The 26036-nt window shown below is 36.4% G+C and overlaps 2 protein-coding genes across 10 annotated transcripts in view; one reads left to right on the forward strand and one right to left on the reverse strand.

The window, feature by feature from the left end:
• Positions 1–905, forward strand: part of PRICKLE1 (prickle planar cell polarity protein 1) — a 119050-nt gene extending 118145 nt beyond the window's left edge. Inside the window, exon 9 of the transcript XR_009265769.1 lies at positions 122–905. The gene's annotated coding sequence lies outside the window, so the exon portion shown is untranslated. The remainder of the gene's footprint in view (positions 1–121) is intronic.
• Positions 906–4374: 3469 nt separating this feature from the next.
• The window catches only part of PPHLN1 (periphilin 1), a 138004-nt gene continuing 116342 nt past the window's right edge, over positions 4375–26036 (reverse strand). For all 9 annotated transcript variants that reach the window (XM_058743086.1, XM_058743083.1, XM_058743084.1 and 6 more), the window contains one exon: positions 4375–5220. In XM_058743086.1, coding sequence (XP_058599069.1) covers positions 5026–5220 — 195 coding nt within the window. In that variant the 3' untranslated portion in view covers positions 4375–5025. The remainder of the gene's footprint in view (positions 5221–26036) is intronic.

A 26036-nucleotide genomic window follows, 5' to 3' on the forward strand; every position in this document is an offset into this window, starting at 1 on the left:
CTGGACTGCATTTTCTCTCCCCTCCCATGGCCCCCCACAACACACAATGCACACACACTTTCTCATCCACTGGGGGCTGACCCTTTTCGGCCTCAGAAGCCTTCTCCGCCTTCCCCACCAGGCAAGCACAGGCTGTTGGCAGAGGAGGGCACCTGGGATCTGGTGACAGAGAGGAACCCAGTTGGCCGTGCTGGGCTCACTTAAAGGTACTGCAGACATTTGGCCAGTGTGTCTTTCTCAGGGGTTTGATCACAAAGGATGGACTCTTCCCACTTGGAGGATGAAGGGACAGCACACTTTCTGGTCACTGGATCCTCTCCCTTTCCCCAGGCAGCTTGTCCAGCCTTACCCACACAGTGAACCCTCCCTACCCTCAAGGAAAACAGCAGGGTCTCCGCCTTTCTACCCAAGAGTAGGGGTGCCAGCAGGTGCCCCCAGGAACTGGGCCAAGAGGGGCTTTCACTGAAGGTGCAGACCTGCAGGCTGTATGGCCAGTCAGCCAGGGCAGCTCTGTCCCCTTCCCACCTTACATGGATTCCAACCAGGAAAAATGTGCTAATAACACATGGGTAGCCTAGGCGGTGGTTACATACCTCACACGTCCTCTTGCAGCAAGTGTCTGTGTATGGAGTCGTTTTTTCCTATTTGATATGTTCTCAAATGTTTATATTTCAGTAAACTTCTACATTTTCATTCACACACAAAAAAATGAAAAAAAACTTTAAGCCTTATATAATTTCAGTGATAATGGTCTAACATTAGCACACTATTAGTCTGTGGAACAGAGCTCAAAAAACAATGTGCTATATATTATCGGGCTGTCTCTACCGCTATACAAATGTGCATCAGGCTTTATTGATATTTGTCATCAAGTGAGATTTTAAATACAACTTGGAATTAACTCAGTGGACTGGCCTTTTTTTTTTCATTGTATTTTTCATTGTATCATGTTTAATTTTTAATTGCATACCCAATGTGAGGCTCAAACTCACAACCCCAAGATTCAGAGTCAGATGCCTCACAGACTGAGCCAGCCAGGTGCCCCTTGGCAAAGCCTTTTATATACTCAGTCCCCATTACCCCAAGATCAATTATTACAATGGAAAGGCAGGACTAGTACAGCCTGCTGAGAACCAACTTCAGTGAAGCTAACTCTGAAATACCATTTGCATTAATTTGAACCAAAGGTAAGCTGCTAACAAAAAACCAATAATGTGGCTTAAACAGTGAAGAAGTTTATTCCTCTTTCACCCAACAGTTCAGTACTCCATGTGGTCATGTAGGGATCCAAGTTCCTTCCATCTTGTGGCTCTGCAGCAAATCAAGGCTGAGTTGCTATTGCTACTACTTTGGGAAGGAATGAAGAGAGACTACAAAGGAGCACATCCACTGTCCTAAGGGTCCCAGCCCAGAAGAAGAGGTACTTCCACTCAAATTCCATAGGAATGGACTCAGTCACTTGATTACACCTAACTGCAAGGGGGAACACAGCAAATAAAATCCTAATTAGCAGTCATGTGACTCAATTTCAACTCCATTACATGAAAAGGGGGAGAAAAGATTCTGCTAACCGCCTTAGTTACTAGTCTTCCTTTCTCCTCCCACTCCCCCACCTTTTTCACTGAATTGAACATCAGTGCTCTCAAGAGAAAAGGCAGGAAGGAGATGGTAAACGTACTATGCATAACCCACAAACCCTCATCTGGCAAGCAGAGTGTGCCAACCTGAGCAGCATTATAGCTGTCAAGCCACCTGGGTGGCTGGATGCCCTCGACACTGAATACAGTCTCCAAAGTTGTCACCAAAGAATTGTCAGAGCCTTCTTTGGAGTTTAGGATCCCTTGCAGGAAACTCTGAAATGAAGCTGAAACCACTATGCAATGTCTGGGTGCAAGCAGAATCCTTTCTTAAGGGGAGCTGGCGTGCCCTTTCTTCGAGGTGTTCTGGATCTATAAACTGGCTCAGAGTTGGTAAGTGGCTGAGAGGCTGTGGGAAATTAGTGTTTTGGGCAAGAATAAATACAAAGGTAATATCTTCAAAGAGAGTATTTTCAAATGTCATTCTTGAATGAGAAGAAAAAGGATAAAGCTAAAAACATTCAAAATCATTCTTTCTGTTAACCAATCTTTTCCTAAATTTGTCCCCTAACATCTTTCCCAACCAGCTTCAGTCATACAGGCTTCCATCTTTCCCTGTACCATTCTCCTCTTCCTAGACTTCTATTACTTCCCCTTTTCTGCCTGAATAAGTCCTATTTCTCCAAGACCTATGGTCAAATGTCACTTCTTTTGTGAAGTGTCAAGGAATACAAGTAACTACAATATTCCAAACTGTGCTAGGAACCAGGTCCCAAAGACACGGTTCCTCCAGAGGTTCCATAAAAAGGTTAAGATTTTAATCCTACAATTCCCTGAAACGCAGATTCATAATTACACAATTACTGAGCACTTCTGTGTGTTCAATCTTATCTCATTTAATTGCTTGCTCAGATATCAACACTCCTTAAGTCACCAAAGTTAATAATTTCTCAATTCTTCCATCCTGCTGCTGAGTGGGTGAACTGAACATTGAGTAATCTTGCAGTAGGGAGTAATAAAAATCTAGATTTCAGGAAAATACTTTAAGCCTGTTAAAGAGAAAAAAAAGACAATCCAATTATTTAAACCTGGTTGCTTTATTTTGCACTTTTAAAATTCACAAAAAGCTTCACACTATCTGCTTTCTCCCTGTTGATCATCAAGGCTTTATGGTAAGACAATGAAAATTTTATCATATCAGCTGGGCATACTCAAAAACAATGGATACTTTACAAACAAATTAATCAAGAACATTTTGTAAAATACACACTCTTGTACACATCTGAATTCAACTATCCTAAAACTGGACTTTAGTATATGTGCTGCCGAAGCGAGCACTCCTAAAACTGGACTTTAAAAAGCTGTCAAAAACAAACAGAATTAACACTGACAAGCCTACCAGAATAATGCTGATGGCAAGCTATAAAGAGCTTTAAATGTTGAATATAATTTGGGGAAAGGAGAGAAGAAGAAATTATCTGTTGAACCTACAATTAAATGCATCTGTAAGCAAAACCTCTAGCTTAATGAATTTCTAGTTTAATGAATTTCAACAGAATGAACAACTCATTTGCCTTGATGGTAGTTTCTTAACTTTTATTTTTAAACATGAAACCTCTTGACTAAAGGAATTGAATCCTGGACTTAGAATATTTAAGGAAAAGAAAAACATGGGGGTAGGGGAGAACCAACATCAGTACTTTCTTAGTCTTTTCTTTCTAAAGTGGTAACAAAATCACTGTTCGTAATTAGGAAAGAATACCAGAGGTGATATGTGGGGTTTAGTTTCAGCTTATGTACATTTAAATGGCAAAAGTAAGAGTTCAAGGCAGTCTCATATAGGAAACTTAAGAAAAATAATTATGTTCAATTAGTTTTTACATTTGTGGAATGGGACAATACATATTTTGAGGCACCCATATAGGATCCACCAAAATTATTTGTACTGCTGATTCCATTTTTAATGTAATTTTTATCTACTCTGGGGTAGCTCTTTAGATAATATCAATGTAAGCCACTAAAGATAATGCCAGAATTCAAGTGAGAAGAGAATGGAAATGGAAAGAGGGATGGGAGGATAATGAAACTGGGTAGTAATAACAAGCATGATTTTAAGGTTTCCTAGTGCCACAGAAATACATATTTTGGCTAAATGCCACTGGGCAGCTGGAAGTGATCAGGAAATGAGTGGAATATCCTAATGGTCCCAGTTAGATTTTTAAGTAACCCGTGATTTGGATGGCTCACTCATGGAGAAATGTTTACATAGACTGTTTGGTGAGGGGTAGTTGTGCTGGGCTTACTGCCTACTCTGCTTTGTTTCTTTAAAGAACACTTTTGAGGGCTAACGATCCCTAAAAAGGGCAACACAACAAAGATCTTGTTACAACTACAAACAGATACAAATAAAAGCATAATGTGATTAACAAAGGAATCTGTAAATGGTTTGATCGTGGATATGTTATCAATGAACTTTTCTTGAGATGGGAAATATGGGCCTGGGAAAAAAATGAAATTCCACTACTTCATCATATTCGAAATTTTTCTATTTCAATGATAAGTATTTATTTATTTATTTAGAGCAGCAGGCAAAAGTTTATTAGAGTATAAAATCAGAAAGTAAAAATAGTATGAAGCTCTCTTTACAGAGGGGACATTGGAAAGTGAATGCCTCTCAATTAGAAGTTTTTAAAGAAATCTCAACTTGAAAATAGCTCTCATCTTTCATCTCAAATTGCCCCTTCTCTTAGCTTTATATATGATATTGTTTAAGACTCAGACATCTGTGAGACTGGTCAGGAGTTTCAGGATTATTTTAATAGAAGACATTGAGTTGATTTACTTGGAAAACAGGATTTTACTATGAGGTCTTTTTAAGATTTAAGTGCTCTATTTTATCATAATGGGAATTAATCTTAAAGCAAATATTCTGTAAAATACTGGAGTATTCAGTTTATTTGGACAGTATACTTGAACATATTAAAAGTTACAAAGCCTAAAACAAGCAAGCAACAAGTCAATAAAATCACAACTCAGAATTCTAACATTTTCACATGGTATCACTGACTATGAAATGCAAAAAGACTATTAATGTTTAAGTGGAACGATCTCTACCCTATAAATTATATACTATGTGACCAAAACAAATGATCGCATACTGAAGACTACAGAACATGAGCTGTTCTCCAACACTGCTTTTTCAAAGCTTGAAAATTAACTGACCCATCATTTTAGGGGGATAAAAGGTATGGATTAGGAGGCTCTACATGTGGATTTAAAAAATTCTAATTAAAATATCTTAAACTATTTTAGATGTTTATTTGATATCGGAAATGTGGTCGACTATCATAAAGTATTTCTCTTCATCACAAAAATTCTATATATTAAGGATTTACAGAATCCAAAAAAAAAAAAAATCTAGAAACATTTTTTTTGCCTGAGCAATCTTCTAAAAAGGCTCTCCAAAATCTTGACTAGAGGTGTCATACTCTGCAATGAAATGTTTGAGTTCCTCAACACACCTCTCACCTATTTCATGTAAATTCTGTCTCAATGCAAACTGTATAGACTTTTCTAATGAAGGATCTTTTTCAATCAGCATTTTCACAACCATCCCGAAAGTTTCACAGTCTTGTCGGTAAACCTAGAAAGGTGAAAATACATTGTGGTTAGCTAAAAGTAAAAATAATTAGCCCAACATTGAGCTAATGCAGTTTGCAGAATTACGATGCTAAATTCAAAAAGGGAGACACAATACAATTGAACCTTCCTCACCCTTGAGTAGTTACTACTGTCAGATGCTATGTAAACTTCTGAGATTTGCAGATAATGAGTAGAAAAACATTGATATACCACGTCACTGACTACAGAAGTTAGGCATGGCATTTGTCAGCATCAGGCAGTACACTAAAAGGACATCAAAGAACAAAGGCTTGCTAGGTAAGGCACATTCATGGCTTCACTCATTTGCTTGTTTGGAAGAAAAAAGTTTCTGAGCCCTAACTTTGGATTATTTGTTTGAATCATGACCAGATGACAAATTCAACAACAAACAACAAACAAACAAAAAGACGAAACAACAAACAAAAAACAAAAGACGAAAAGTATCTATTTGAAAAAACTTTTCAGGGTGCCAGGGTGGCTCAGTTGGTTAAACGTCCAACTTCAGCTCAGGTCATGATTTCACTGTTGGTGAGTTGGAGCTCCACACTGGCCTCTCTGCTGGAAGCACAAAGCCCACTTTGGATCCTCTGTCCCCCGCCCACGCCCTCTCTGCCCCTCCCCCATTCTCTCTCTCTCTCTCAAAATAAACTTTATAAAAAGTAAAAAAACAAAAACAAAAACACCTTTGCAAATTCTATTTAACCACAGTTAAAGTCACCAAGGCAGAGTTAAGATCAAAACAATGTTAAACACACAAGTTCATGCATGTGTATACATGTGTATGTATATATAAACACACACATATATACACATGTGTATACATGCATATAAATTTTCTACCTCAATATGTATTTTTTACTTCAGTATGTACATATAATCCTTTTCAGTGACAATGAGATATTTTTCCTTGTCCCAAAATTGCTAAGTATTCTCCCCAGTAAATATCATTTCCTTAATTTGTAGTCACAAAACGCAATTTAGATTTCTTTGCTATTTTCCATACTATGTAATTCATGTATTTAAAGAAAATTACAATTAAGTATCCATGAAAACTAAGTGAAATACAAATTATCTGATTTAAAAGAACTGTTACATGAATTTTAATTTTTCTAAATTTAACAAAAACAATCAATATAACATGTTTATTCTCTGCAAAAGGATTTTTTTTTCATTTTGAAAAACTTTAGAAAGAAGTGATTTGAGACATTTGGCTTATGAGTTTTTATTCCTCCAATGATCACTACTAGTTGTTGTGGTAGTTGCTGTTATATTTTAAATGTCTGAAATATTTTTCCCCTTAAAAATAGCTATTTAAAGAATATTTAATTCTGACTTAGTGCTAGGTTGCTGGATTATACTAAATTCATTTCCTTGCTCTTAAAACCATTCCACAAGCCCCAAGGAAATTAAAAGAATAAGTTCTTCAATGAACACAGAACAGCCCCCCAACACGCATGTTTTTCTAAATAGTGATGAAATATACTCATAGTAGCCATTAAATTTAATTCAGCTATCTAAACAACCATTTATTCCAGTTTATCCTAAGGTTTATGTGGCCCAGAATTGATATTACAACTCTAACAAACCAACTGAGAGAACAGTACACCATTCACATGATACTATATGTGATGGCAAGGCAATAGAGCACTCTGGCTGGTTTAACAAACGCATAGTACCGAAGTCAAGCCAATGCAGTCCCCATGGGGGAAAGTCAGAACCATGATGTTTCAGTCTTAGTGGAGGTAAATTCCTTACCAAACCAGTCAGCCCACATAATAACAGCATTCTAACATCAACCACAGGCCTCAGCAGACCACTTTGTGGGTGGCCTAAATTTTACAGGCTTCTTTATAACAGATGTAGTAGATGAGGATAATGTTACACTGTGAATTAACCTGCAGATTCTTTAATGTAAATCCATTTTACCTAAACTGTAACTCTTCGTTTAGTATATTTACTGAACATAAATATGCTACACATTTGCATATCAAAGATAAAAACACATTAAAATGTGTTTATGCATTTATTTAAACTGTAAACTACTGTCACTCTGGAGACAAGATAATACAAGCATTTAAAGACTATTTTCTTTTTTAATTGTAAGTCCTTTTTGAATTATTCATTGAAACAGGCAAATTTTTGTATGTTAGCTGACGAAAACAACCAGAACTGCCCAAAGCAACATAATTCTCTATGAAAGGGGAAATTTTCTAAAAGACTATTTAAAATGTACTGGTTGGACATTGGACAGGAAATAATTAGTTTTTTGTTAAAGGAAGAGCCTCACCCTCCAACATTTTATAAATAAAATTCACAACTGTCAGAAACCTATTTCCGAAATCTGTTCCACAGTAAACTCAATCCCGAACAGGAAGGGTGTAGTTATCTGCAGGAGAGTTTGTTTGCTTATGGTCCCTAGCTGGAAATGCATTAATAATCTTCAAATCTGATATCTACAGGCCACACAGGAAGATTTTTTTGTTGTTGCTTTTTCCCCTGATTGAACCTCACTGAAATGGGAAGCAGGTTAAAGTATGGGTGGGGTTTACATAAACTACATAGAAATGCAGTTAAATTTGCCAGGGTGATGAAAACACTACCCAAATGTGGTTTCTCACAGTACTTTATTATAGTGGCCTGTGATAATAGATTCTTACAACGTATTCCTAGGAGTAAAGGAATATGACAAAATAAAACTATCAAGGCTTTTTACTATTAACTATGCTGTCCAGTGACTGGAAGAATAGTATCTAGCAAGTTTGTTCTATCTGTAATTGCTCATAATGACATAAAACTCCCTAAAATGTATATCATTTAGTCCTTACCTTTGTGTCCACAAAGAGAGAAACCAAAAATTAAGTCAATATAAATTGTTAGGAGAATTTTCATTTCAGACAAACCATCTTTATCATTTGCATTCAAGTTCTCTAAGAGCACTTTGGTGGAATGGTAAAAATTAGAGTTGTGCTATCTAACACAGTAGCCACTAGCCAGCCACAGGAGGATACTTTTGCAGATAGGATTATGTTACAACTTTTGGATAGGGAGATTATCCTGGATTATCCAGGTGTGCAAAATGTAATCACTTGGAGTCCTTTAAAAAGGAATGAAGAAGAATCAGAGAAAGAGAGGAAATGTTACCACATAAACAAAGGTTGAGTGATGCATTTTAAAGATGGGAGAAGGAGCTATCAGTCCAGGAATGCAAGTAGCCTCTAGCAACTTACTGGTCTTTACCAGCAAAGAAATAGAGTCTCCCCTAGAGACTCCAGAGGAAGTGCAGCCCTGCAGATACCTTGATTTGCTCCTGGTGAAACCCATTTTATACATTACACATTCTTCTCAAGCTTACATGAAACATTCACCAGGATTCTGGGCCATAAAACATACCTTAACAGATCTTAAAGAACAGAAATCATACCAAGTATGCTTTCAGATCACAATAAAATTAAATTAGAAATCAACAGAAAGTAGCTAGAAAATCCCCAAACATCTGGAGATTAAACAACATACTTCTAAAATCACATGGATCAAAGAAGTCTCAAGAGAAATTATAACATATTTTGAACTCAATGAAAATACAACTTATCAAAATTTGTGAGATGCAGCAAAAACAGTACTTCGAAATTTATAGCATTAAATACATTTAGAAAAAATGAAAGATACAAAAGTAATAATCTAAGCTAGGAAACTAAAAAAGGAAGAGGGAATTAAGCAAAGAGAATAAAAATTCCAACTTCTGTTCTAGCAGAAATCCATGAAGGTGAAAACAATAAAATAGAAAATTGAATGAAACCAAAAGCTGGTTCTTGGAAAAAATCAAATTGATAAATCTCCAGTCAGGCTAACCAAGAAAAAACAAAAGACAAAACTAATTAATATCAAAATTGAAAAAGGAGTCATCACTACAGATTGATCTCCTGGACATTAAAAGGATAATCAAGGAATATTATGAATAACTCTATGCCTACTAATTTGTTAACTTAGATGAAATGGACCAATCTCTTGAAAGACATAGTCTACCAAAACTCAAACAAGGAGATACAGATAATTCAAACAAGCTTACATCTATAAAAAAATTTAATCAGCAATTAACCTTACAAAACAGAAAGCACTAGGATGAGATGGTTTCACTGGTGAATTCTACTAAACACTTACGGAAGAAATGATACCAATTCTCTACCAACCAAAACCAGACAAAGACATTACAACAAAGGAGAATTATAAACCAGTCTCTCAAGAACATAGATACAAAGGAAAAAAAAAATCCTTAATACGATATTAGCAAATCCAAGAATATATAGAAATAATTATGCACCACAACCAAATGAAATTTATTACAGGCATGTAAGACTTGTTCAACATCTGAAAATCAATTAATGCAATCCATCACATCAATAAACTAGAAAAGAAAAATCACAGGATCAGAATACATGCAGAAAAGGCATTTGACAAAATCCATTGCAAATTCATTTGTGACAAAAACTGTTTGCAAACTAAAATAAATAAATAAATAAATAAATAAATAAATAAATAAATATCTATAAAACTTAATAAAGAAAATCTACAAAACCCTAAAGCTAACATTACAAAGTAAAAAAGTAAATGCTTTCTTTAATAAGGAACAAGACAAGGATGTCCCCTTTTATCATTCCTATTCAACATTGTACTGGAAATCCTAGTTAATGTAATAAGACAAGAAAGGGAAATGAAAAGTATACCAAGAGAAAGAGAAATAAAACTGCATTCACAGATTATATGATTGTCTATAAGGTCCCCAAACTGACAAAAAACCTATTGGAACTACTAAGTGCTTATAGCAAGGTCACGAGATTCAAAGTTTACATACAAAAGTCTACTGCTTTCCTACATACCAGCAATGAACTATTTAAATTTGCAATTAAAAACAGCACATGCAAACACATGTACACACACAAAGTATAAATTTAACAAAATATGTACAAGATCTATATGAGGAAAACTACAAAACACTGATTAAATAAAAACAAAAAAGATATACACAGATATATTCTAAGATCATGGATTGGAAGACTCAATATTGTTATGATATCAGCACTTCCCAGCTTGATCTGTAAATTCAACACAGTTGCTGTAGAAATCCCAGCAAGTAATTTTGAGGATAATGACAAACTGACTCTAAAGTTTATATGGAAAAGCAAAAGACCCAGAATAGTTAACACAGTGTGGATGAAAAATAACAAAGTCAGAGGACTGACACTTAGTATAAAGTCACAGTGATCAAGACGACTTTAAGTCTTACTATAAAATCATAGTAATCTCAACTGTAAGGCATTATCAAAAGAAGACAAATAGATCAATGGTAGAGAATAGAAAGCCTGAAATAGACTCATATATAACTAACTAATCTTTCACAAAGGAGCAAAGGCAATTCAATGGAGAAAGGACAGTCTTAAATAAATAGTGTTGAAACAAATGGGTAATCTAGATATAAATCTTACATATTCCAAAAAAATTAACTCAAAATGGATCATAGAGCTAAATGTAAAATGCAAAACTATTAATACTTCTGCTAGATAACAAGAAAAAAATCTAGATGACACCAAAAGCATGTTCCAAGAAAAAAAATCGTTACACTGGATTTCATTAAAATTAAAAACTTCTGCTCTGTGAAAGACACTATTAAGAGAATGAACAAACTACAGACTGGGAGAAAATCTTTGCAAAACAAATATCTAACAGAGTACTGGTATCCAAAATACACAAAGAACTCTTAAAACTCAAAAATAAGAAAACAAACAACTTGATTTAAAAATGGTCAAGGGGGCATCAAAGGATGGTTCAATTGGCTGAGCGTCTAACTCTTGGTTTTGGCTCAGGTCATGATCCCAGCATCATGGGATCAAGCCCCACGTAGGGCTCCATGCTCAGTGTGGAGCCTGCTTGAGATTCTCTCTCCCTCCCTCTGCCTCTCTCCCCCATTTGTGCGTGCTCTCTCTCTCTCTCTCAAATAAAAAATAAACAAATAGATTAATTAATTTAAAAAATAGAAATGGCCAAAAGATCTGAACAGACACGTCACCAAACAAAACATCTGGATGGAAAAGAGGCATATGAAAGGATGTTCAATATCATATGTCATTAGGATACTGAAAATTAAAACAATGAGATGAGATACCATTACACATTTATCAGAATGGTTACCATCCATAACACTGATGACCCCAATTTCTGGTAAGAATATTAAGGAACAGAAACTCTCATTAATTGCTGGTGGGAATGCAAAATGATACAGGCTACTCTGGTAGACAGTTTAGTGGTTTCCTACATAGCTAAACTTAAAATCTGAGCATATGATCCAGCAATGGTGCTCCTAGTTATTTACCCCAATGAACTGGAGACTGTGTCCATACAGAAACCTGTATACAAATGTTTACACCAGCTTATGCATAACTGCCCCAAACTGGAAGCATCCAAGATGTCCTTCAGTAGATGAATGGATAAACTGTGAGTCGTTCATACACTAGAATAAGTTTTGGTGATAAAAAGAAATGAGCTATAAAGCCACAAAAAAGAGGAACCTTAAATGGTTATTATTAAGTGAAAGAAGTCAGTCTAAAAGGCTACCCAATGCTTGATTCCTACCACATGACATTTTGGAAACTGGCAAAACTATAGGAACAGTATAAAGATCAATGGTTGGTAGAAGGGGAAGCAGTAGGAGGATAAATAGGTGTACAGGGCATCTTTAGGGTGGTGAAACTATTCTGTATGATATTGTATATAAAATCATATATTTTTCATTTGTCAAAATTCACAGAACTATATGACACAAAAGAGTGATCCCTAAAGCCAACTATGGACTGTAGTTAATAATTATGTATTGGTACAGTTGTGATTGGTGAGCCAGTATCACAGCAATGCAAAATGCTAATGAGAAGGGAAGCTCAACGAGGGAGTATTTCTTACTTTCTTACAATTTTTATGTATACCTAAAACTGCTATAACAAACAAAGTCTATTAAAATTTTTTTTAATCACACAAATGGAAAAAAAGAGGGAAAGTCACCTCGTCCAGTCTCAGTTTCAGGACCTACAGACCTGAGTATGCAGTTATAATGATTAAATGAGATAATAAAAAGCACTCAGAATAGTGCGCCTACTATATGGGAAGCATTTATGTTAGATATAGAGATGCTGATGATGAAAGAGAAGAAACATCTGTCTAGAGAAGGGAGTATTAGAAAATGGTACTGATTCTTTGAACATGAGATGTTCACTCGAGGAAAACCAGAGAGAGGAAAAGGAAACATCATTTTGGGGAAATTCAATGGGCTTGGCATAGCTAGAGTGGTGAGTGTATTCACTCTCAAAGTAGATCATGAAGAGCTTTTTTCCCCAAAAGTTTAGACCTCAACCTATAAATTGGCAAATAGCAAATGGGGAAAGAGCTACAAGGAGGAATTGGATCCTTTGGATGTATCAGGGAGAGAAAATGGCTATCAACATCAAGGGCTTGTGAGAGCCTAGACAATGAATGTCATGTGATATGCTAAAGAAAGGTGAGATTAGAGGCTCTACAGTAATTAAGAAGCAATACAGATATAATAATGTGAAGAAAGATAAGTGGGAGGTTTAAAACTTTTACTTATTTCAAGAGAGAGGGTATTGGGAAGGGGAGATAAGCTCAATACCTAGTATGTAATTGAGGCACCTGTCAAGAAGCGGAGTCTGGACTTCAGGAGAAAAAAACAGAGGAGGAAAAAAGGGAGGGATGGAGAAAGACAGGGAAGGAAAGACTAAGGGTGGGGGAAGAAGAGATCTTTAGCATTAATGCCAGCTAAGACCATGGGAGTTCCTTGAAATAAGGAGTAAGTTCTTTCTAGCTCCAATGTCTGATAGAAAGTAGATAATTCAGTGGGGTGCCTCAGTGACTCAGTAGTTGGTTGAAGTGTGTGATTGGCTCAGGTCATGATCTCACAGTTTGTGGGATTGAGCCCTGCATCGGGCTCTGTGCTGACAGCTCAGAGCCTGAAGCCTGCTTCGCATTCTGTGTCTCCTCTCTCTGCCTCTTCCTTGCTTACGCTCTGTCTCTCAAAAATGAACAGATGTTAAAAAAAATTTTTTTTAAAGTAGATATTCAGTACATGTTGAATAAATAGCTAAAGTCTGCTCTGAGAGCAAAAGACAGCTAGAGTAGACATCTAAAAGCACCGATATTAGGGTGCCTGGGTGGCTCAGGTGATTAGGCGGCCAACTCTTGGTTTCAGCTCGCGCGGTTCATGACTTTGAGCCCCACATCAGGCTCTGCGCGGACAGTGAGGAGCCTGTTTGGGATTCTCTCTTTCTCCCTCTCTCTCTGCCCCTCGTATGCTCGTACTCTCTCTCTCAAAATAAATCAACTTAGAAAAAATTAACAGCACCAATATCAGCCAAAGGAGAGACAATAAGGAAGACTAAACACGAGAAGAGAGTGAAAGCACAGGTGCCAAGAAAAACATTTGTAAAAGAAGGATGTAATCAATCAAATGTCAGAGAAAAATCAAAGCAGCTGACAACACAGACTGATTAGACTGGGAAACTAAGGGGCTGGCTGGTTAGCTGCAAAAGCAGTTTACTGGCATGGTGGAGATTAGAGAGCTGTGCTGTCCAATACAGCAGCCACTAGCCATACCTATTTATATTTTAATAAAATAAGATAAAAAATTTCAGTTCCTCAGTTCCTAGTTCTATTTCAAATGCTAATGGCTACCATACTGGACAGTGTGAATATAAAAAATTTCCCTCAACACAGAAAACTACTAAGCAGTGTTAATACAGAGGATTGAGAAGTGGAAGAAAAAAGAAAAAAAAAAAAAAGGTAAAGATGTAGTGGTAAGTGCTGACCTGGTAAATTAAACAATATATATTTGTAATTATTTCTACCATTATAGTGTACACAAAAGCTTACCACTTTTAAAGGAGCACTGTGAAATATAATAATTAGTATGTGTAAAATGTTTTACAATCTTTTGATGAAATGTGTATAAAAATGTGAGTTAAAAAAAGAAACTCCAATTGAGGCTTAATATAAGAGGAAACATTCATAATGTCTAATGTGTTGATGAGGTCAGGAAAAAATAACAGCATACTGATGTTAAATACTGAAGACAAATTTAAACCCTTTAATTTGGGTCTATAGTAATGTAGAAGGTGTCAAAACTATTGTAATCTATGTTGCTGCTTGTGCTATATTAATAGAAAAAGTATCTTTGAGACTTCCTCCTCAAAGTTGCAGCCCCACTGGCTCTTAAAAGCACAGCTCCTGAAAAGAACACTGGTGGTTGCTAAGAAATGCATTATGAACACATGGATTAGATCTCAACTGCCTGCATTCAATACGTAGGTACAATTGTTACAACCAAATAAAAGTAACTCCAAATTTAATGATAAAGTGGAATAATGCTACAAACTCTTAGCAACCATTGTTTGTAAAATTCTCATCCATAAGTACAGATTTATAAATGTATAGGATTCAAAGATTAATACTTAATTTTTTTTTACCATTTCTACCTTATTAATTCTTTCAATCATAATACACTAAATAGACAAAAATAAATGAAGTAATTCCACAGTCTACACAATCTTTAACAATGCCAAAAGCAGATCTCAAAGAGATTAGATATAGGAACTAGAAAAATCTCAAATTAATAACAACGGAAAAAGTTGCAAAGGAAGTATGTGAAGCATGATGCCATTTATATATGTTTTAAAAAGTTTTAATTTAGGTATATACACATATATACTAAAAACAGAAAAACATACACAAGAATGACAACTCTAAGAAGGAAAGGAGTCAGCAGGGATCTGAGACAGGCTTTATATCTGTAATATCTTATTTCTTTAAAAAAAGAAAAAAGCCACAAACAATGAACTCTACTTAATGACATGTATGCTGAAGTACATAGGAAATAAAGTGCACTAAGATTTGCAACATACTTTGACATGTATCAAAAAATAGGATGAATCACTGGATGAATACAGGAATGGATAGTGACAAAGCAAATAAAAAATGTTAATTATAGAATGTAAGTGATGAATGTACATGTGTGCACTTTATAATTCCTAATATTTAAAAATTTTTCATAATAAAATGTTAAAGGGGAAAGAAATCTAAAGCAAAGTAGGCCCAATAGTGGGCATAAGGTTCTGATCATCTCAGCTTATAAATGAAGATAGATCTGTTTTGCTTGGACCCTGGATAATGACAGATATTAATGAACCTGTAAATGTAGATATAAATTTGAACAACAGATAACTGTGCCTGCCAGCCAACTAGAAATCACCTACTATGTACAAGGCACTACATTTGGTCACTAATATAACACACCCTTTTCAAAGACATTAAATTCTAGTAAAAAAGAGTAATACATTTACAACAATCATAAGATAAGGCAAAATATAGTGAATTTTACAGAGAAATACAAAGTATAATAATTCCAAAGGAAAGATCATAATAAGCAGAGAAAGAGGAAGGATTAAAAGCACTGAGACAGTGTTGGCTATTGCAGGCAACCTGGAAGCTTGGAAATAAAACTGCATAGTAAGGGCGCCTGGGTGGCTCAGTCGGTTGAGCGTCCGACTCTTCATTTCGGCTTGGGTCATGATCTCACCGTTTCATAAGTTCAAGTCATGGTTTGAGAGATCTAAGAGGAGCAACCTCCACTCATCCAGTTACCCTCTGACAGGAGAGATCTGTCAGTAGGAGCAACGAAGCTAAGTTACTTCCAAAACCCCCTTGGACTTCCTCCGAGTTGATCTCCGGCAAAGGAGGCTGGAGAGAATCCAATATTAAGGTTGCTTTAACTTGTGAAGATGCAGAAAAATGACTCAGAACCTAAAAGTTTTAACAGTTACCAAGACCAATCTTTAAGTCCTCAGAGAGGGCTCGCTATGTAGGAAAAATTCTAGGAGAATGGGAAGGAACCACTTCTATGACTAGAAGTGGTTATGGGTTACAATTTTAAAGGGTTTTCTGTTTAATAGCATTTAAAAATTCCTGGCATATGACTCTGGAAAACAGTATGGAAATTCCTCAAAAAATTAAAAATAGAACTACCCTATGACCCAGCAATTGCACTATTAGGTATTTATCCAAGGGATACAGGTATGCTCTTTCGAAGGGACACATGCAGCCCAATGTTTATCAGCACTATCAACAATAGCCAAAGTATGGAAAGATCCCAAATGTCCATCGATGGATAAAGAAGATGTGGGGTGGGTGTGTGTGCTGAAGAGAATCCAATATTAAGGGTGTGTATACATACACACACATACACACACACACACACACACACACACACACACACACAATGGAGTATTACTTGGCAATCAAAAAGAATGAAATTTTGCAATTTGCAACTACGTGGATGGAACTAGAGGGTATTATGCTAAGCGAAATTAGAGAAAGACAAATGTCATATGAATTCACTCATATGAGGGCTTTAAGACACAAAACAGATGAACATAAGGAAAGGGAAACAAAAATAATATAAAAACAGGGAGGGGGACAAAACAGAAGAGACTCATAAATATAGAGAACAATAGAGGTTACTGGAGGGCTTGTGGGAGGGGGGGATGGGCTAAATGGGTAAGGGGCACTAAGGAATCTACTTGTGAAATCATTGTTGCACTATATGCTAACTAACTTGGATGTAAATTTAAAAAATAAATAAAATAAATAAAACAGCATCTATATTTAAGTAAATATTTCTATTAGCTTCAAATATAGTTAAAAGAAAAATTCCTGGGGGCGCCTGGGTGGCTCAGTCGGTTAAGTGTCCGACTTCAGCTCAGGTCACGATCTCGTGGTCCGTGAGTTTGAGCCCCGTGTCGGGCTCTGGGCTGATGGCTCAGAGCCTGGAGCCTGCTTCAGATTCTGTGTCTGCCTCTCTCTCTGCCCCTCCCCCGTTCATGCTCTGACTCTCTCTGTCTCAAAAATAAATAAACGTTAAAAAAAAAATAAAAAAAAAAATTCCTGGCATATGAGAAACACTTAAGTCATTGGCAACATTTTCATACAGGCTTTTACATTATTTTATGTATCAGGAATCCTCACAAATAACTCTGGTATAACTACCCCATTTTATAAAAATACAGAAGCAGAGACACTAAAGGGAGTTAGCTGTAAAAAGTATGATACTCACAGTCTGGGTTTCTAATTTACCTTTTACCATACTGCTGCTATAATCCAACAGAATTATTTAAATCCAAAATAAAATAAAGCCATGACTGAGACTAAATCCTTGGCAAAGAGAAATTAATTAGGTTTTGAAGAATGGTGTAAAGAAAGTGGCCTGGAGGAGTTTGGAAGGTAGGTTACTATTATGAGACAATGTGACATCATTTGTATGTATGTGCTTCATGTCTATATATACTTTATCATTCCCTTAGTAAAATCTGAAATTTGGGACTATTTTCCCATACAGTTTCAGGGATGCAATTAAGATAAACTGACAAATGAACAGGTAAGAGGTGCCTGGATGGCTCAGTTGGTTGAGTGTGCAATTCTTGATTTTGGCTCATGATCCCAGGGTCACAGGATCAAGTCCCATGTCAGGCTCTGTGTGGAGCACTGGGCACAGAGCCTGTTGAGATTCTCTACCCCCACCCCCCTGGCCCTCTCCCCCACTCTTGCTTGTGTGCTCTGTAAAAAAAAGAAAAGAAAAGAAAAGAAAAGAAAAGAAAAGAAAAGAAAAGAAAAGAGGAGAGGAGAGGAGAGGAGAGGAGAGGAGAGGAGAGGAGAGGAGAGGAGAGGAGAGGAGAGGAGAAGAGAAGAGAAGAGAAGAGAAGAGAAGAGAAGAGAAGAGAAGAGAAGAGAAGAGAAGAGAAGAAAAAAAGTCTTAAAAAAAAATAAACAGGTAAGATCAGCTATCTTCCTCAGGCTGAGGAAAGAACTACTGTTCTGTAAGGTACTTATGCTGTGGTTGGTGAAAAAGTAGTTTATGGTTGAAAAGGGACATGCCCGAAGTATTCTGCAGGGGAAGCTAGATCCTTTTTTTTTTTTTTCCTCCCCAAGCAATTTAGTGAACCAGGTACACTGTTTCTATCATTCCATGTCTTTCATCATTAATATTCTATACTGAGAAGTTGATTTTAGGGGAAATCAGTTTTCCTACTATAAAATTTCTTCATGTCTCACACTGAAAAATTAAGTGATGGTTTCAGCACACGTGTTACTGTGCTTTTTTCCTTTTCTCTGTTTTCTGTAATATTAGGTTGGAAAATTTTTCACTTTTCTTCCAGTTATCACAGTGTTATGAATTTTCAGCTCAAGATAAAGAAGTCCTTGCTAATGCAATAGTTTTGGGAGAATTTTTAAATGTTTGCCATTGTATCTTTTTTAGTGAAGATGATGGGAGTGGGGGTTGTTAAGAGGTCACCGAACAAAAGGTGCCAGTGAAGGGGCAGGAAACACAACGGTGGGCAAGACTACATCTACTCCATGGATAGGCAGCCTCTGTAGTTTCTGCTCTGTCCTTCCTACCTTCACTCCCATGCTAAGAGAGGAATCTGACAGCTATAGTTAATTGAACAAGAGGTATTTATAAAAGATAGAATTTAAGGGGTGTTGATGATAAAGATGAATCCCAGGGTTTACTCCATTATGAATCAGGTTTGTGATGTTGATATTGACAAGGAATATAGGAAGACGGATGTTGGTAAAGGTAGAGAGGAAGACACAGGGGGGAAAGAAAGGAAATTAAAAAGGAAGAGAAACTACTCGATGGTCTTCCCTTTCCAGGCTCTAACCCTCGTTTCTGCCTTTGCCCCATGAGAAATTCTTGTAAACTTTCAATACTTTCCCTTTACTTGCTAAAGGTAGTGAGTGGGTTTTGTTACTTGTAATCAAAAGGAACTTTCTCAAGATACTGAGCACAATAGCCTGCTACCTGGAACAGATATACCTGGCCTTCTGGACTGGCGGGGGCGGCGGGGGGGGGGGGGCATTCTGGGTGCTGCAAAGACCTGGGCAATTACACTTGCACTGAAGTATATGAGCTCATCAGCAGTGCTTAATACTGGCAGGAATGCCAAGGTGATGGTAGAAATCTATTTTCTCTTCAATGCAATTGGAAATCTATCAAAGGTGCTTCATAAGCTTTAGCCGATGTAAAGACAGGCTACACTTTTCCATGGTGAGAACTAAATAACTACTAACCCTTGGAGTTTCCACTAAAAATATAGCTCTTTTTACTTCTACTGAAAAAAAAAATGTATCTGCTTTCAGCTCATCATATGCAAGTCTAAGAAATAGAATATTATCGATCTACTTAATCATATGTCTACAAAAGAGAGGCTTTTCAATTACATAATATATAATACCATTATGAATGCTCTTAAATTGTGTTTTTTCTTTCCAGAAGAAAGGAATTATTCATAACTAACACATATAGCACAGCCTCATTTTAAAGAGGAACTACAGTATCAGGTATATTATAAGTAGGTTGAAATTAATTAATATTTAAAATAATTATTTTACTTTTATCTTTGAAGGCATTATATACAGTGGAAAAAGTCCATAAACCCCATAAAATGTGAATGACAATACATATTTTCAAGGTCTATCTGCATCTTCTAGTCTATATTTTTAATACTAAAATTTAGAGTAATATTGGCATATTATTTAAAATTCATCTTGATCTATCCACCTGACATTACAAATAAAGCTACTGATGACTTCTCAGAGAATACTGAAGTTCCTCTCAAGAATCAGAGACATACTTATGACAAAACTGTACACATGGGGCACCTGAGTGACTCAGTCGGTTGAGCGTCTGACTTCGGCTCAGGTCATGATCTCATGGATTGTGAGTTCGAGCCTCATGTCGGGTTCTGTGCTGACCGCTCAGAGCCTGGAGCCTGCTTCGGATTCTGTGTCTTCCTCTCTCTCTGCCCCTCCCCCGCTCATGCTCTCTCTCTTTCTCTCTCTCTCTCTCTCTCTCTCAAGAATAAACATTTAAAAAAAAAACAAGAACTGTACACAGAAATGAACAGCCCGTGCTAGATCATGATGTTGTCATTGTTACATCAGCTAGTTACACTGCTACTTCCGTTTTATGCTCAAGATGGTGTTATTAAATTTTGGTAAATAAAGATGTAAATAAATCTGGTTCTCAATAAGGCTTTCTGAAGACAGATGAGAGAGAGAGAGAGAGAGAGAGAGAGAGAGAGAGAGAGAGAGAGAGAGATTTAGGTAAGCTGGTATTACCGAATACAACTAAATATTTCTATTTATTTGAAATTCTGAGGGTAAAAATTATAATACTGTAACTATGAAATTCTACTGGAATCCTAATAAACTTCACCATACATATTTTAATATGTAGTATATTTATTAAAATTGTTTTTTTAAATGTGAGTTATTATTTTAAAAGTCTATGCTTTTAAGTTACAATTTTTTTTGGCTGGCAAAATGGCTAAGACTAGAATATATTTTAGGTAAGAATAACAGGGAAAACCAGAAATGAAATCTTTGTTTGGATTAGCAGCACTGAACACTGGATTGGTTCAGATAAAATAAGGGTCAAAAGGCTGACCACCTTACTGCAAGAGCCAAAAGAAACAATAGACTGTGGTATCCCCTTTAACCTTACATCGTGCAAGATTACCATGTGCACATGTAGATACAACATAGACAGAAATTTTTCATATAAACACATCCTGGAAAAATGCACTGAACCATTATGTATCTCCTCATGCATATTTTTAGTGTTCTATATCAATAAAAGTATAAATATAAAAATGTGTCTTCACTCTGTGAGAGTTCAGTGTGCTTCATGTTACAGCATTTAAAATCCAGAAATTAATATTTATAGTTAAGACTTATTTCCTGAGAACACACTAAACCATTTGTAAAAATTAATTGCTAAATTATTCTTCTTTTAATATTTTTTTCTGTTTTAAATTTTAGAGAGATAAAGAGAGCGTGTGAGCCAGGGAGAAGGGCAGAGGAGAGCGAGAGGGAATCTTAACCATGCTCCACACTCACTGCGGAGCCCAATGCAGGGCTAGATCCCACAACCCTGGGATCATGACCTGAGCCAAAATCAAGAGCTGGATGCTCAACTGACAGAGCCATCCAGGGGACCCTAAATTATTCTACTTTTAAAAGTGACTGTTTAAGGGCCTCTGGGTGGCTCAGTCAGTTAAATGTCTGACTTTGGCTCAGGTTATGATCTCCCAGTTCATGAGTTTAAGCCCCGCATCAGGCTGTGCTGACAGTACGGAGCCTGCTTGGGATCCTGTCTCCCTCTCTCTCTGCCCCTTCCCCGCTCACTCGCTCTCTCTCAAAAATAAACATTTAAAAAATAAATAAAAGGGACTGTTTAATATGTTTTCAGAGATACCACAGTGCTGAAATCTGACTCTTGTGCACCTGCTTATTTCTCGGTTTTATTTCTATAGTCACAATATTAGCACGGACTGAACCAACACAATCCTGTTATAACGCCACAGAAATTCTAATTGTTTTGCTTTTAGTCTTCTTATTCTAAACATTCCTACTCAGAGACACCATTATCCTAAAGATGGAACCCTTCTCAGAATACTGCTCCTCTGGCTCCGAAGATCTGGCCCAATAACATTCTTCGGTAAAGTCTTAGCTACTAAATCTTTTCCTCACTCAACAAAATACCATCCACTGTACCTTTTCCAGTATATTACCTGCCTTCCTACGCCATCTGCATTCCCTTCGTTGCTTTTCTAACTTAATTTCTTCAAAATTTTAAGACCTCTTTCACAAAGTTTTTCCAGAACAATTTTTCCAGACTTCTCTAAATATTTAAGAAATGTAGGTTTCTTTCTGTACTTACTACCTCCCCCATTACACTGAGGGAAAAAGAATTTATTTTGCTTCCTTTGTAACTGTCTTCCATTAAATATATGATTGGAAACAAATAGATCATTATCTCTGATTTTTAAAAGCTTAAAATCTTATACTCTGCCCTTGGCTCGAATTTTATTTTGGCCATCCTTTCCAAGCGATCCTATTATGCAAATTTTTTGAGATTAGTAAATGAATCTGTTCACAAGGGCTGTCAAAGATTGCTCCTTGATCAAGTAAAGATCATAATTAGATTTTTAACTGATGTAGCATTAAAACAAAGGTAAAAACATAATAAAGTTCAGGGAGTGTTTGGGTGGCTCAGGCAGTTAGTGTCCAACTTCGGCTCAGGTCATGATCTCACAGTTGGTGAGTTTCCAGCTCCATGTCAGCCTCTGTGCTGACAGTGCAGAGCCTGCTGGGGATTCTCTTTCTCTCTGCGCCCTTCCCATACTTGTGCATGCTCGCTCTCTCTCAAAATAAATAAAATGTTCTGAAATCAAGTAGGGAAGAAAGTTTACATTATAAAGTCATTTTAAAATAATGAAAAGCCTAAAAGAGTATCTTGAAAGATAACATAAAGACTTCGAGTCACCTCAACTTTTAAAGTATTTAAAATGAAAAGGTCTTGGCTCAGGATTGTTTTTTGACCAGTAAGACTTCCTTGTATAAGGATGTTTTTGCTGTAGGTTGTATACAGTGATTGCCAATCCAATACACAGACCATATTTTGGTTTAAATACCTAATTCCTGTCACACGAATTGACAGCATTCTATTACTTTGGGAGCCCCAATTCTAGCCAAATCATCTAAAATTTGGTCTAAAGCTATTTTTCTCCTACTTGACAATCATACTGTTAAGAAGAGAACAAAATTTAATTAGAAATACCCTGCTTCACTGTACATTTATACAGTTTTCACTACTAAAACTAAACACCAAAGGAGAAAAGATGTTTTTTAAAAAGACTTAGGGGCACCTGGGTGGCTTGGTCGGTTAAGCGTCCGACTTCGGCTCAGGTCATGATCTCACGGCCCGTGAGTTCGAGCCCCGCGTCGGGCTCTGTGCTGACAGCTCAGAGCCTGGAGCCTGTTTCGGATTCTGTGTCTCCCTCTCTCTCTGACCTTCCCCTGTTCATCCTCTGTCTCTCTCTGTCTCAAAAATAAATAAACGTTAAATAAAAAAAAGAAATTAAAAAAAAAAATAAAAAGACTTATACAAGGGCACCTGGGTGGCTCAGTTAAGTGTCTGACTTCAGCTCTGGTCATGACCTCAGGGTTCCTGAGTTTGAGCCCCACATCAGGCTCTCTGCTGTCAGTGCAGAGCAGGCTTCAGATCCTCTGTCCCTCTCTCGGCTCCTCCCCTGCTCATTCGTTCTCTCTCTCAAAAATGAACATTTAAAAAGACTATCATAGACAAGTTTCAAAATGCCTAAGAACATATATGTTTTGTTTTATGCAGAAAACAAAACCAAACAACACTTACATACACACATAAAACAAATCCAAAACCTAAAACAAAACTTGTCCAGAAATGGTATCATTCAGGGTGACGCACTTATTTAAGAAGTCAAAGAGATTGCATATTACGAAAATAAAGCAATAATTAAAATGTGAACATATTACATGTAAAACAAAAGTTTCCAGTTCTGCCTGTCTCCACTGTGTAGGTGTGACAGGAAAGCTCTAAAATTTTTCCTCAAACACTGAATCATCTCCAGTGGGTCAAGCCAATGTTTATCCCATATAGCTCAATAGTGTAGCAGCTGCATTGTCTTTTCCTTTTAATGGCACTTAAGTTATTTCAGGTTTAGAGACAAAAGAAGCCACATTAAATTAGAACAAAAACATAACTTTAAAAGTCAAATTTTGACTGTAACATATTTCCCATATTTCTGTTAATACACACACACACACACACACACACACACACACACACACACCCTTCTCCTCACATACTGAATACTCTCAACTATCCATATGGAAATCAGATTAAACTATGTTTTCTTAGCCTTTCTGTCATCATATGTGGATAATTACACAGTGAAAACTTCAAACTCAAATCCTCAGCATAGTAACAATCAACTTATGACCATGAGGAATGAGCCATTCATACCCACAACTATGCCTAAACGGAAGGGAGAAAATGTAAAAAATTACTGTAGATATAATTTCTTATCATTTTCTTTCTAAAAAATAAGTAATTTCTCATTCATACTGAACATAGATGTAATTTAAATACAATCAATCCTCAAAACGAAACACAAAAAAATCAGCATTCAGCCCTTTAAAAAAATCCCCATAGATGCAACTCCAAAGAAAGGTAGGCTCAAAAGCATTTTAAATGTCCAATTTTATTTTGTCTTATTTTTTAAAATATAATGTATGGAAGGATTAAAATCACTAATGAGGTGGGAAAAGTATATGGTAGAGTGATGGAGATCACAGATTTTATGTTCATGGAGCTCCTAGGTTTGTCTTGTTGAGTGACCCTAGGCACTTAATTCTGTAAGCTCCAGTTGCCTTATTTGTAATGTGGGGATTGTAATAGTAACTTAGTTCACAGGGCTTTTGTGAGAATCAAGTGACAGATCAAACAAAGTACTTAATACTGAGAAACCATTCACTCAACAATCATTTGAGAACCTAGTATGTGTAGGCTTTGCACAAGTGGCAAACAAAAACATATACAGTTCCTATCTTTAAGAAGCTTTCTTCTTGGCAGGAAAGACATATAATAAAATGAAAACACATAAACATGAATAATTGTGGTGGTATAAAGAAAATAAAGTAGGTTCAGTGATGGAGGAACTACTTTGGTCACGTGGATATAGAAATGTTTTTATGAAGGGACAACATTTAAACAGAGCCCTGAAAAATGAGAAGAGGCCAGTGAGATCATTCCAGGAAGAAGTAACACCATCAACAAAGGCCACCAAGAAGAGAAGAAAGTGTGTTCTATCGAGAGGTCAATGTGACTGCAGCCCTTATGAAATAAATTTGGAGGGAAAGGTAGTAGACAGAACTAGCACATCTCTAGAACCAAGGTAAAGACTTTGGATTTTTATTCTAAATATAATAGAAGCTGCTGGAGTATTTCAAGCAGAGAATCAATTATACTTAACAGGTTTGGAAGTTAGGAAATAACCACAGAAACATTCAATTTGGCTTGGAAGATGGAGAGTCAAAGTATTCTGGAGCACAGCAACTCAACTTTGTTTAAAAATACTATTGTTCCTTTTGGTTGGAAAATTCTAAAATTTATTAGCCATTTCCTGCCTTGGTTAAAAAAAAAAATCTCAAAAACATTAAAACCCAGAGTGCTTTTTTATCTCCCCTTTTAAAAATGCATCATGATCAACAGCTATGCTGAGTTATAGATGTAATTTTAATTTTTATTACTTGCCTCCTTAATTGTGAAGTGCACAATATGTAGCTGCTCAAAAACCTGGGTAACAGAACTGGTCAAATTTCTTGGTATATAAACAGTTGAATTACAGACAAAGAGACCAAGTCTGTGTCATTTTTGTTTGTTTGTTTTCAATAATATCACTTTTACCATCTTACTGGTGAGTGTGTGGTTTTGTTTTGTTTTTTCTTTAATTTAGCAACATTAAAGGTGTTCTTTCTTGGTCAACTGTGGATGAACAATCTGGTGTGCCTTTTCTACTCTTACTCAAAGGATCTGTGAATTGTTGGAGAAAGTCCAAAACTGCAATTATTTGATCTACTCCTGAATCTCTCTTGTTGACTTCCATATCAACATACACCATGTGAGGTATCTAAGTCCTTTCCAAGCCTAATTCAGGAACTCCAACTGCTGATAGGACCCTCCCCTCCCTATCTCATTTCCCCTCACTCTTAGCAAAACTACCTCTCCTCAACTTACCTCCTCTGCACCTTAAAAATGGCTGCCACTTATTCTCCTTTGCCCTAGTCACAGAAAAAGGTTTCTCT

Source organism: Neofelis nebulosa, chromosome 8 (assembly GCF_028018385.1).
Source record: "Neofelis nebulosa isolate mNeoNeb1 chromosome 8, mNeoNeb1.pri, whole genome shotgun sequence".
NCBI lineage: Eukaryota > Metazoa > Chordata > Mammalia > Carnivora > Felidae > Neofelis > Neofelis nebulosa.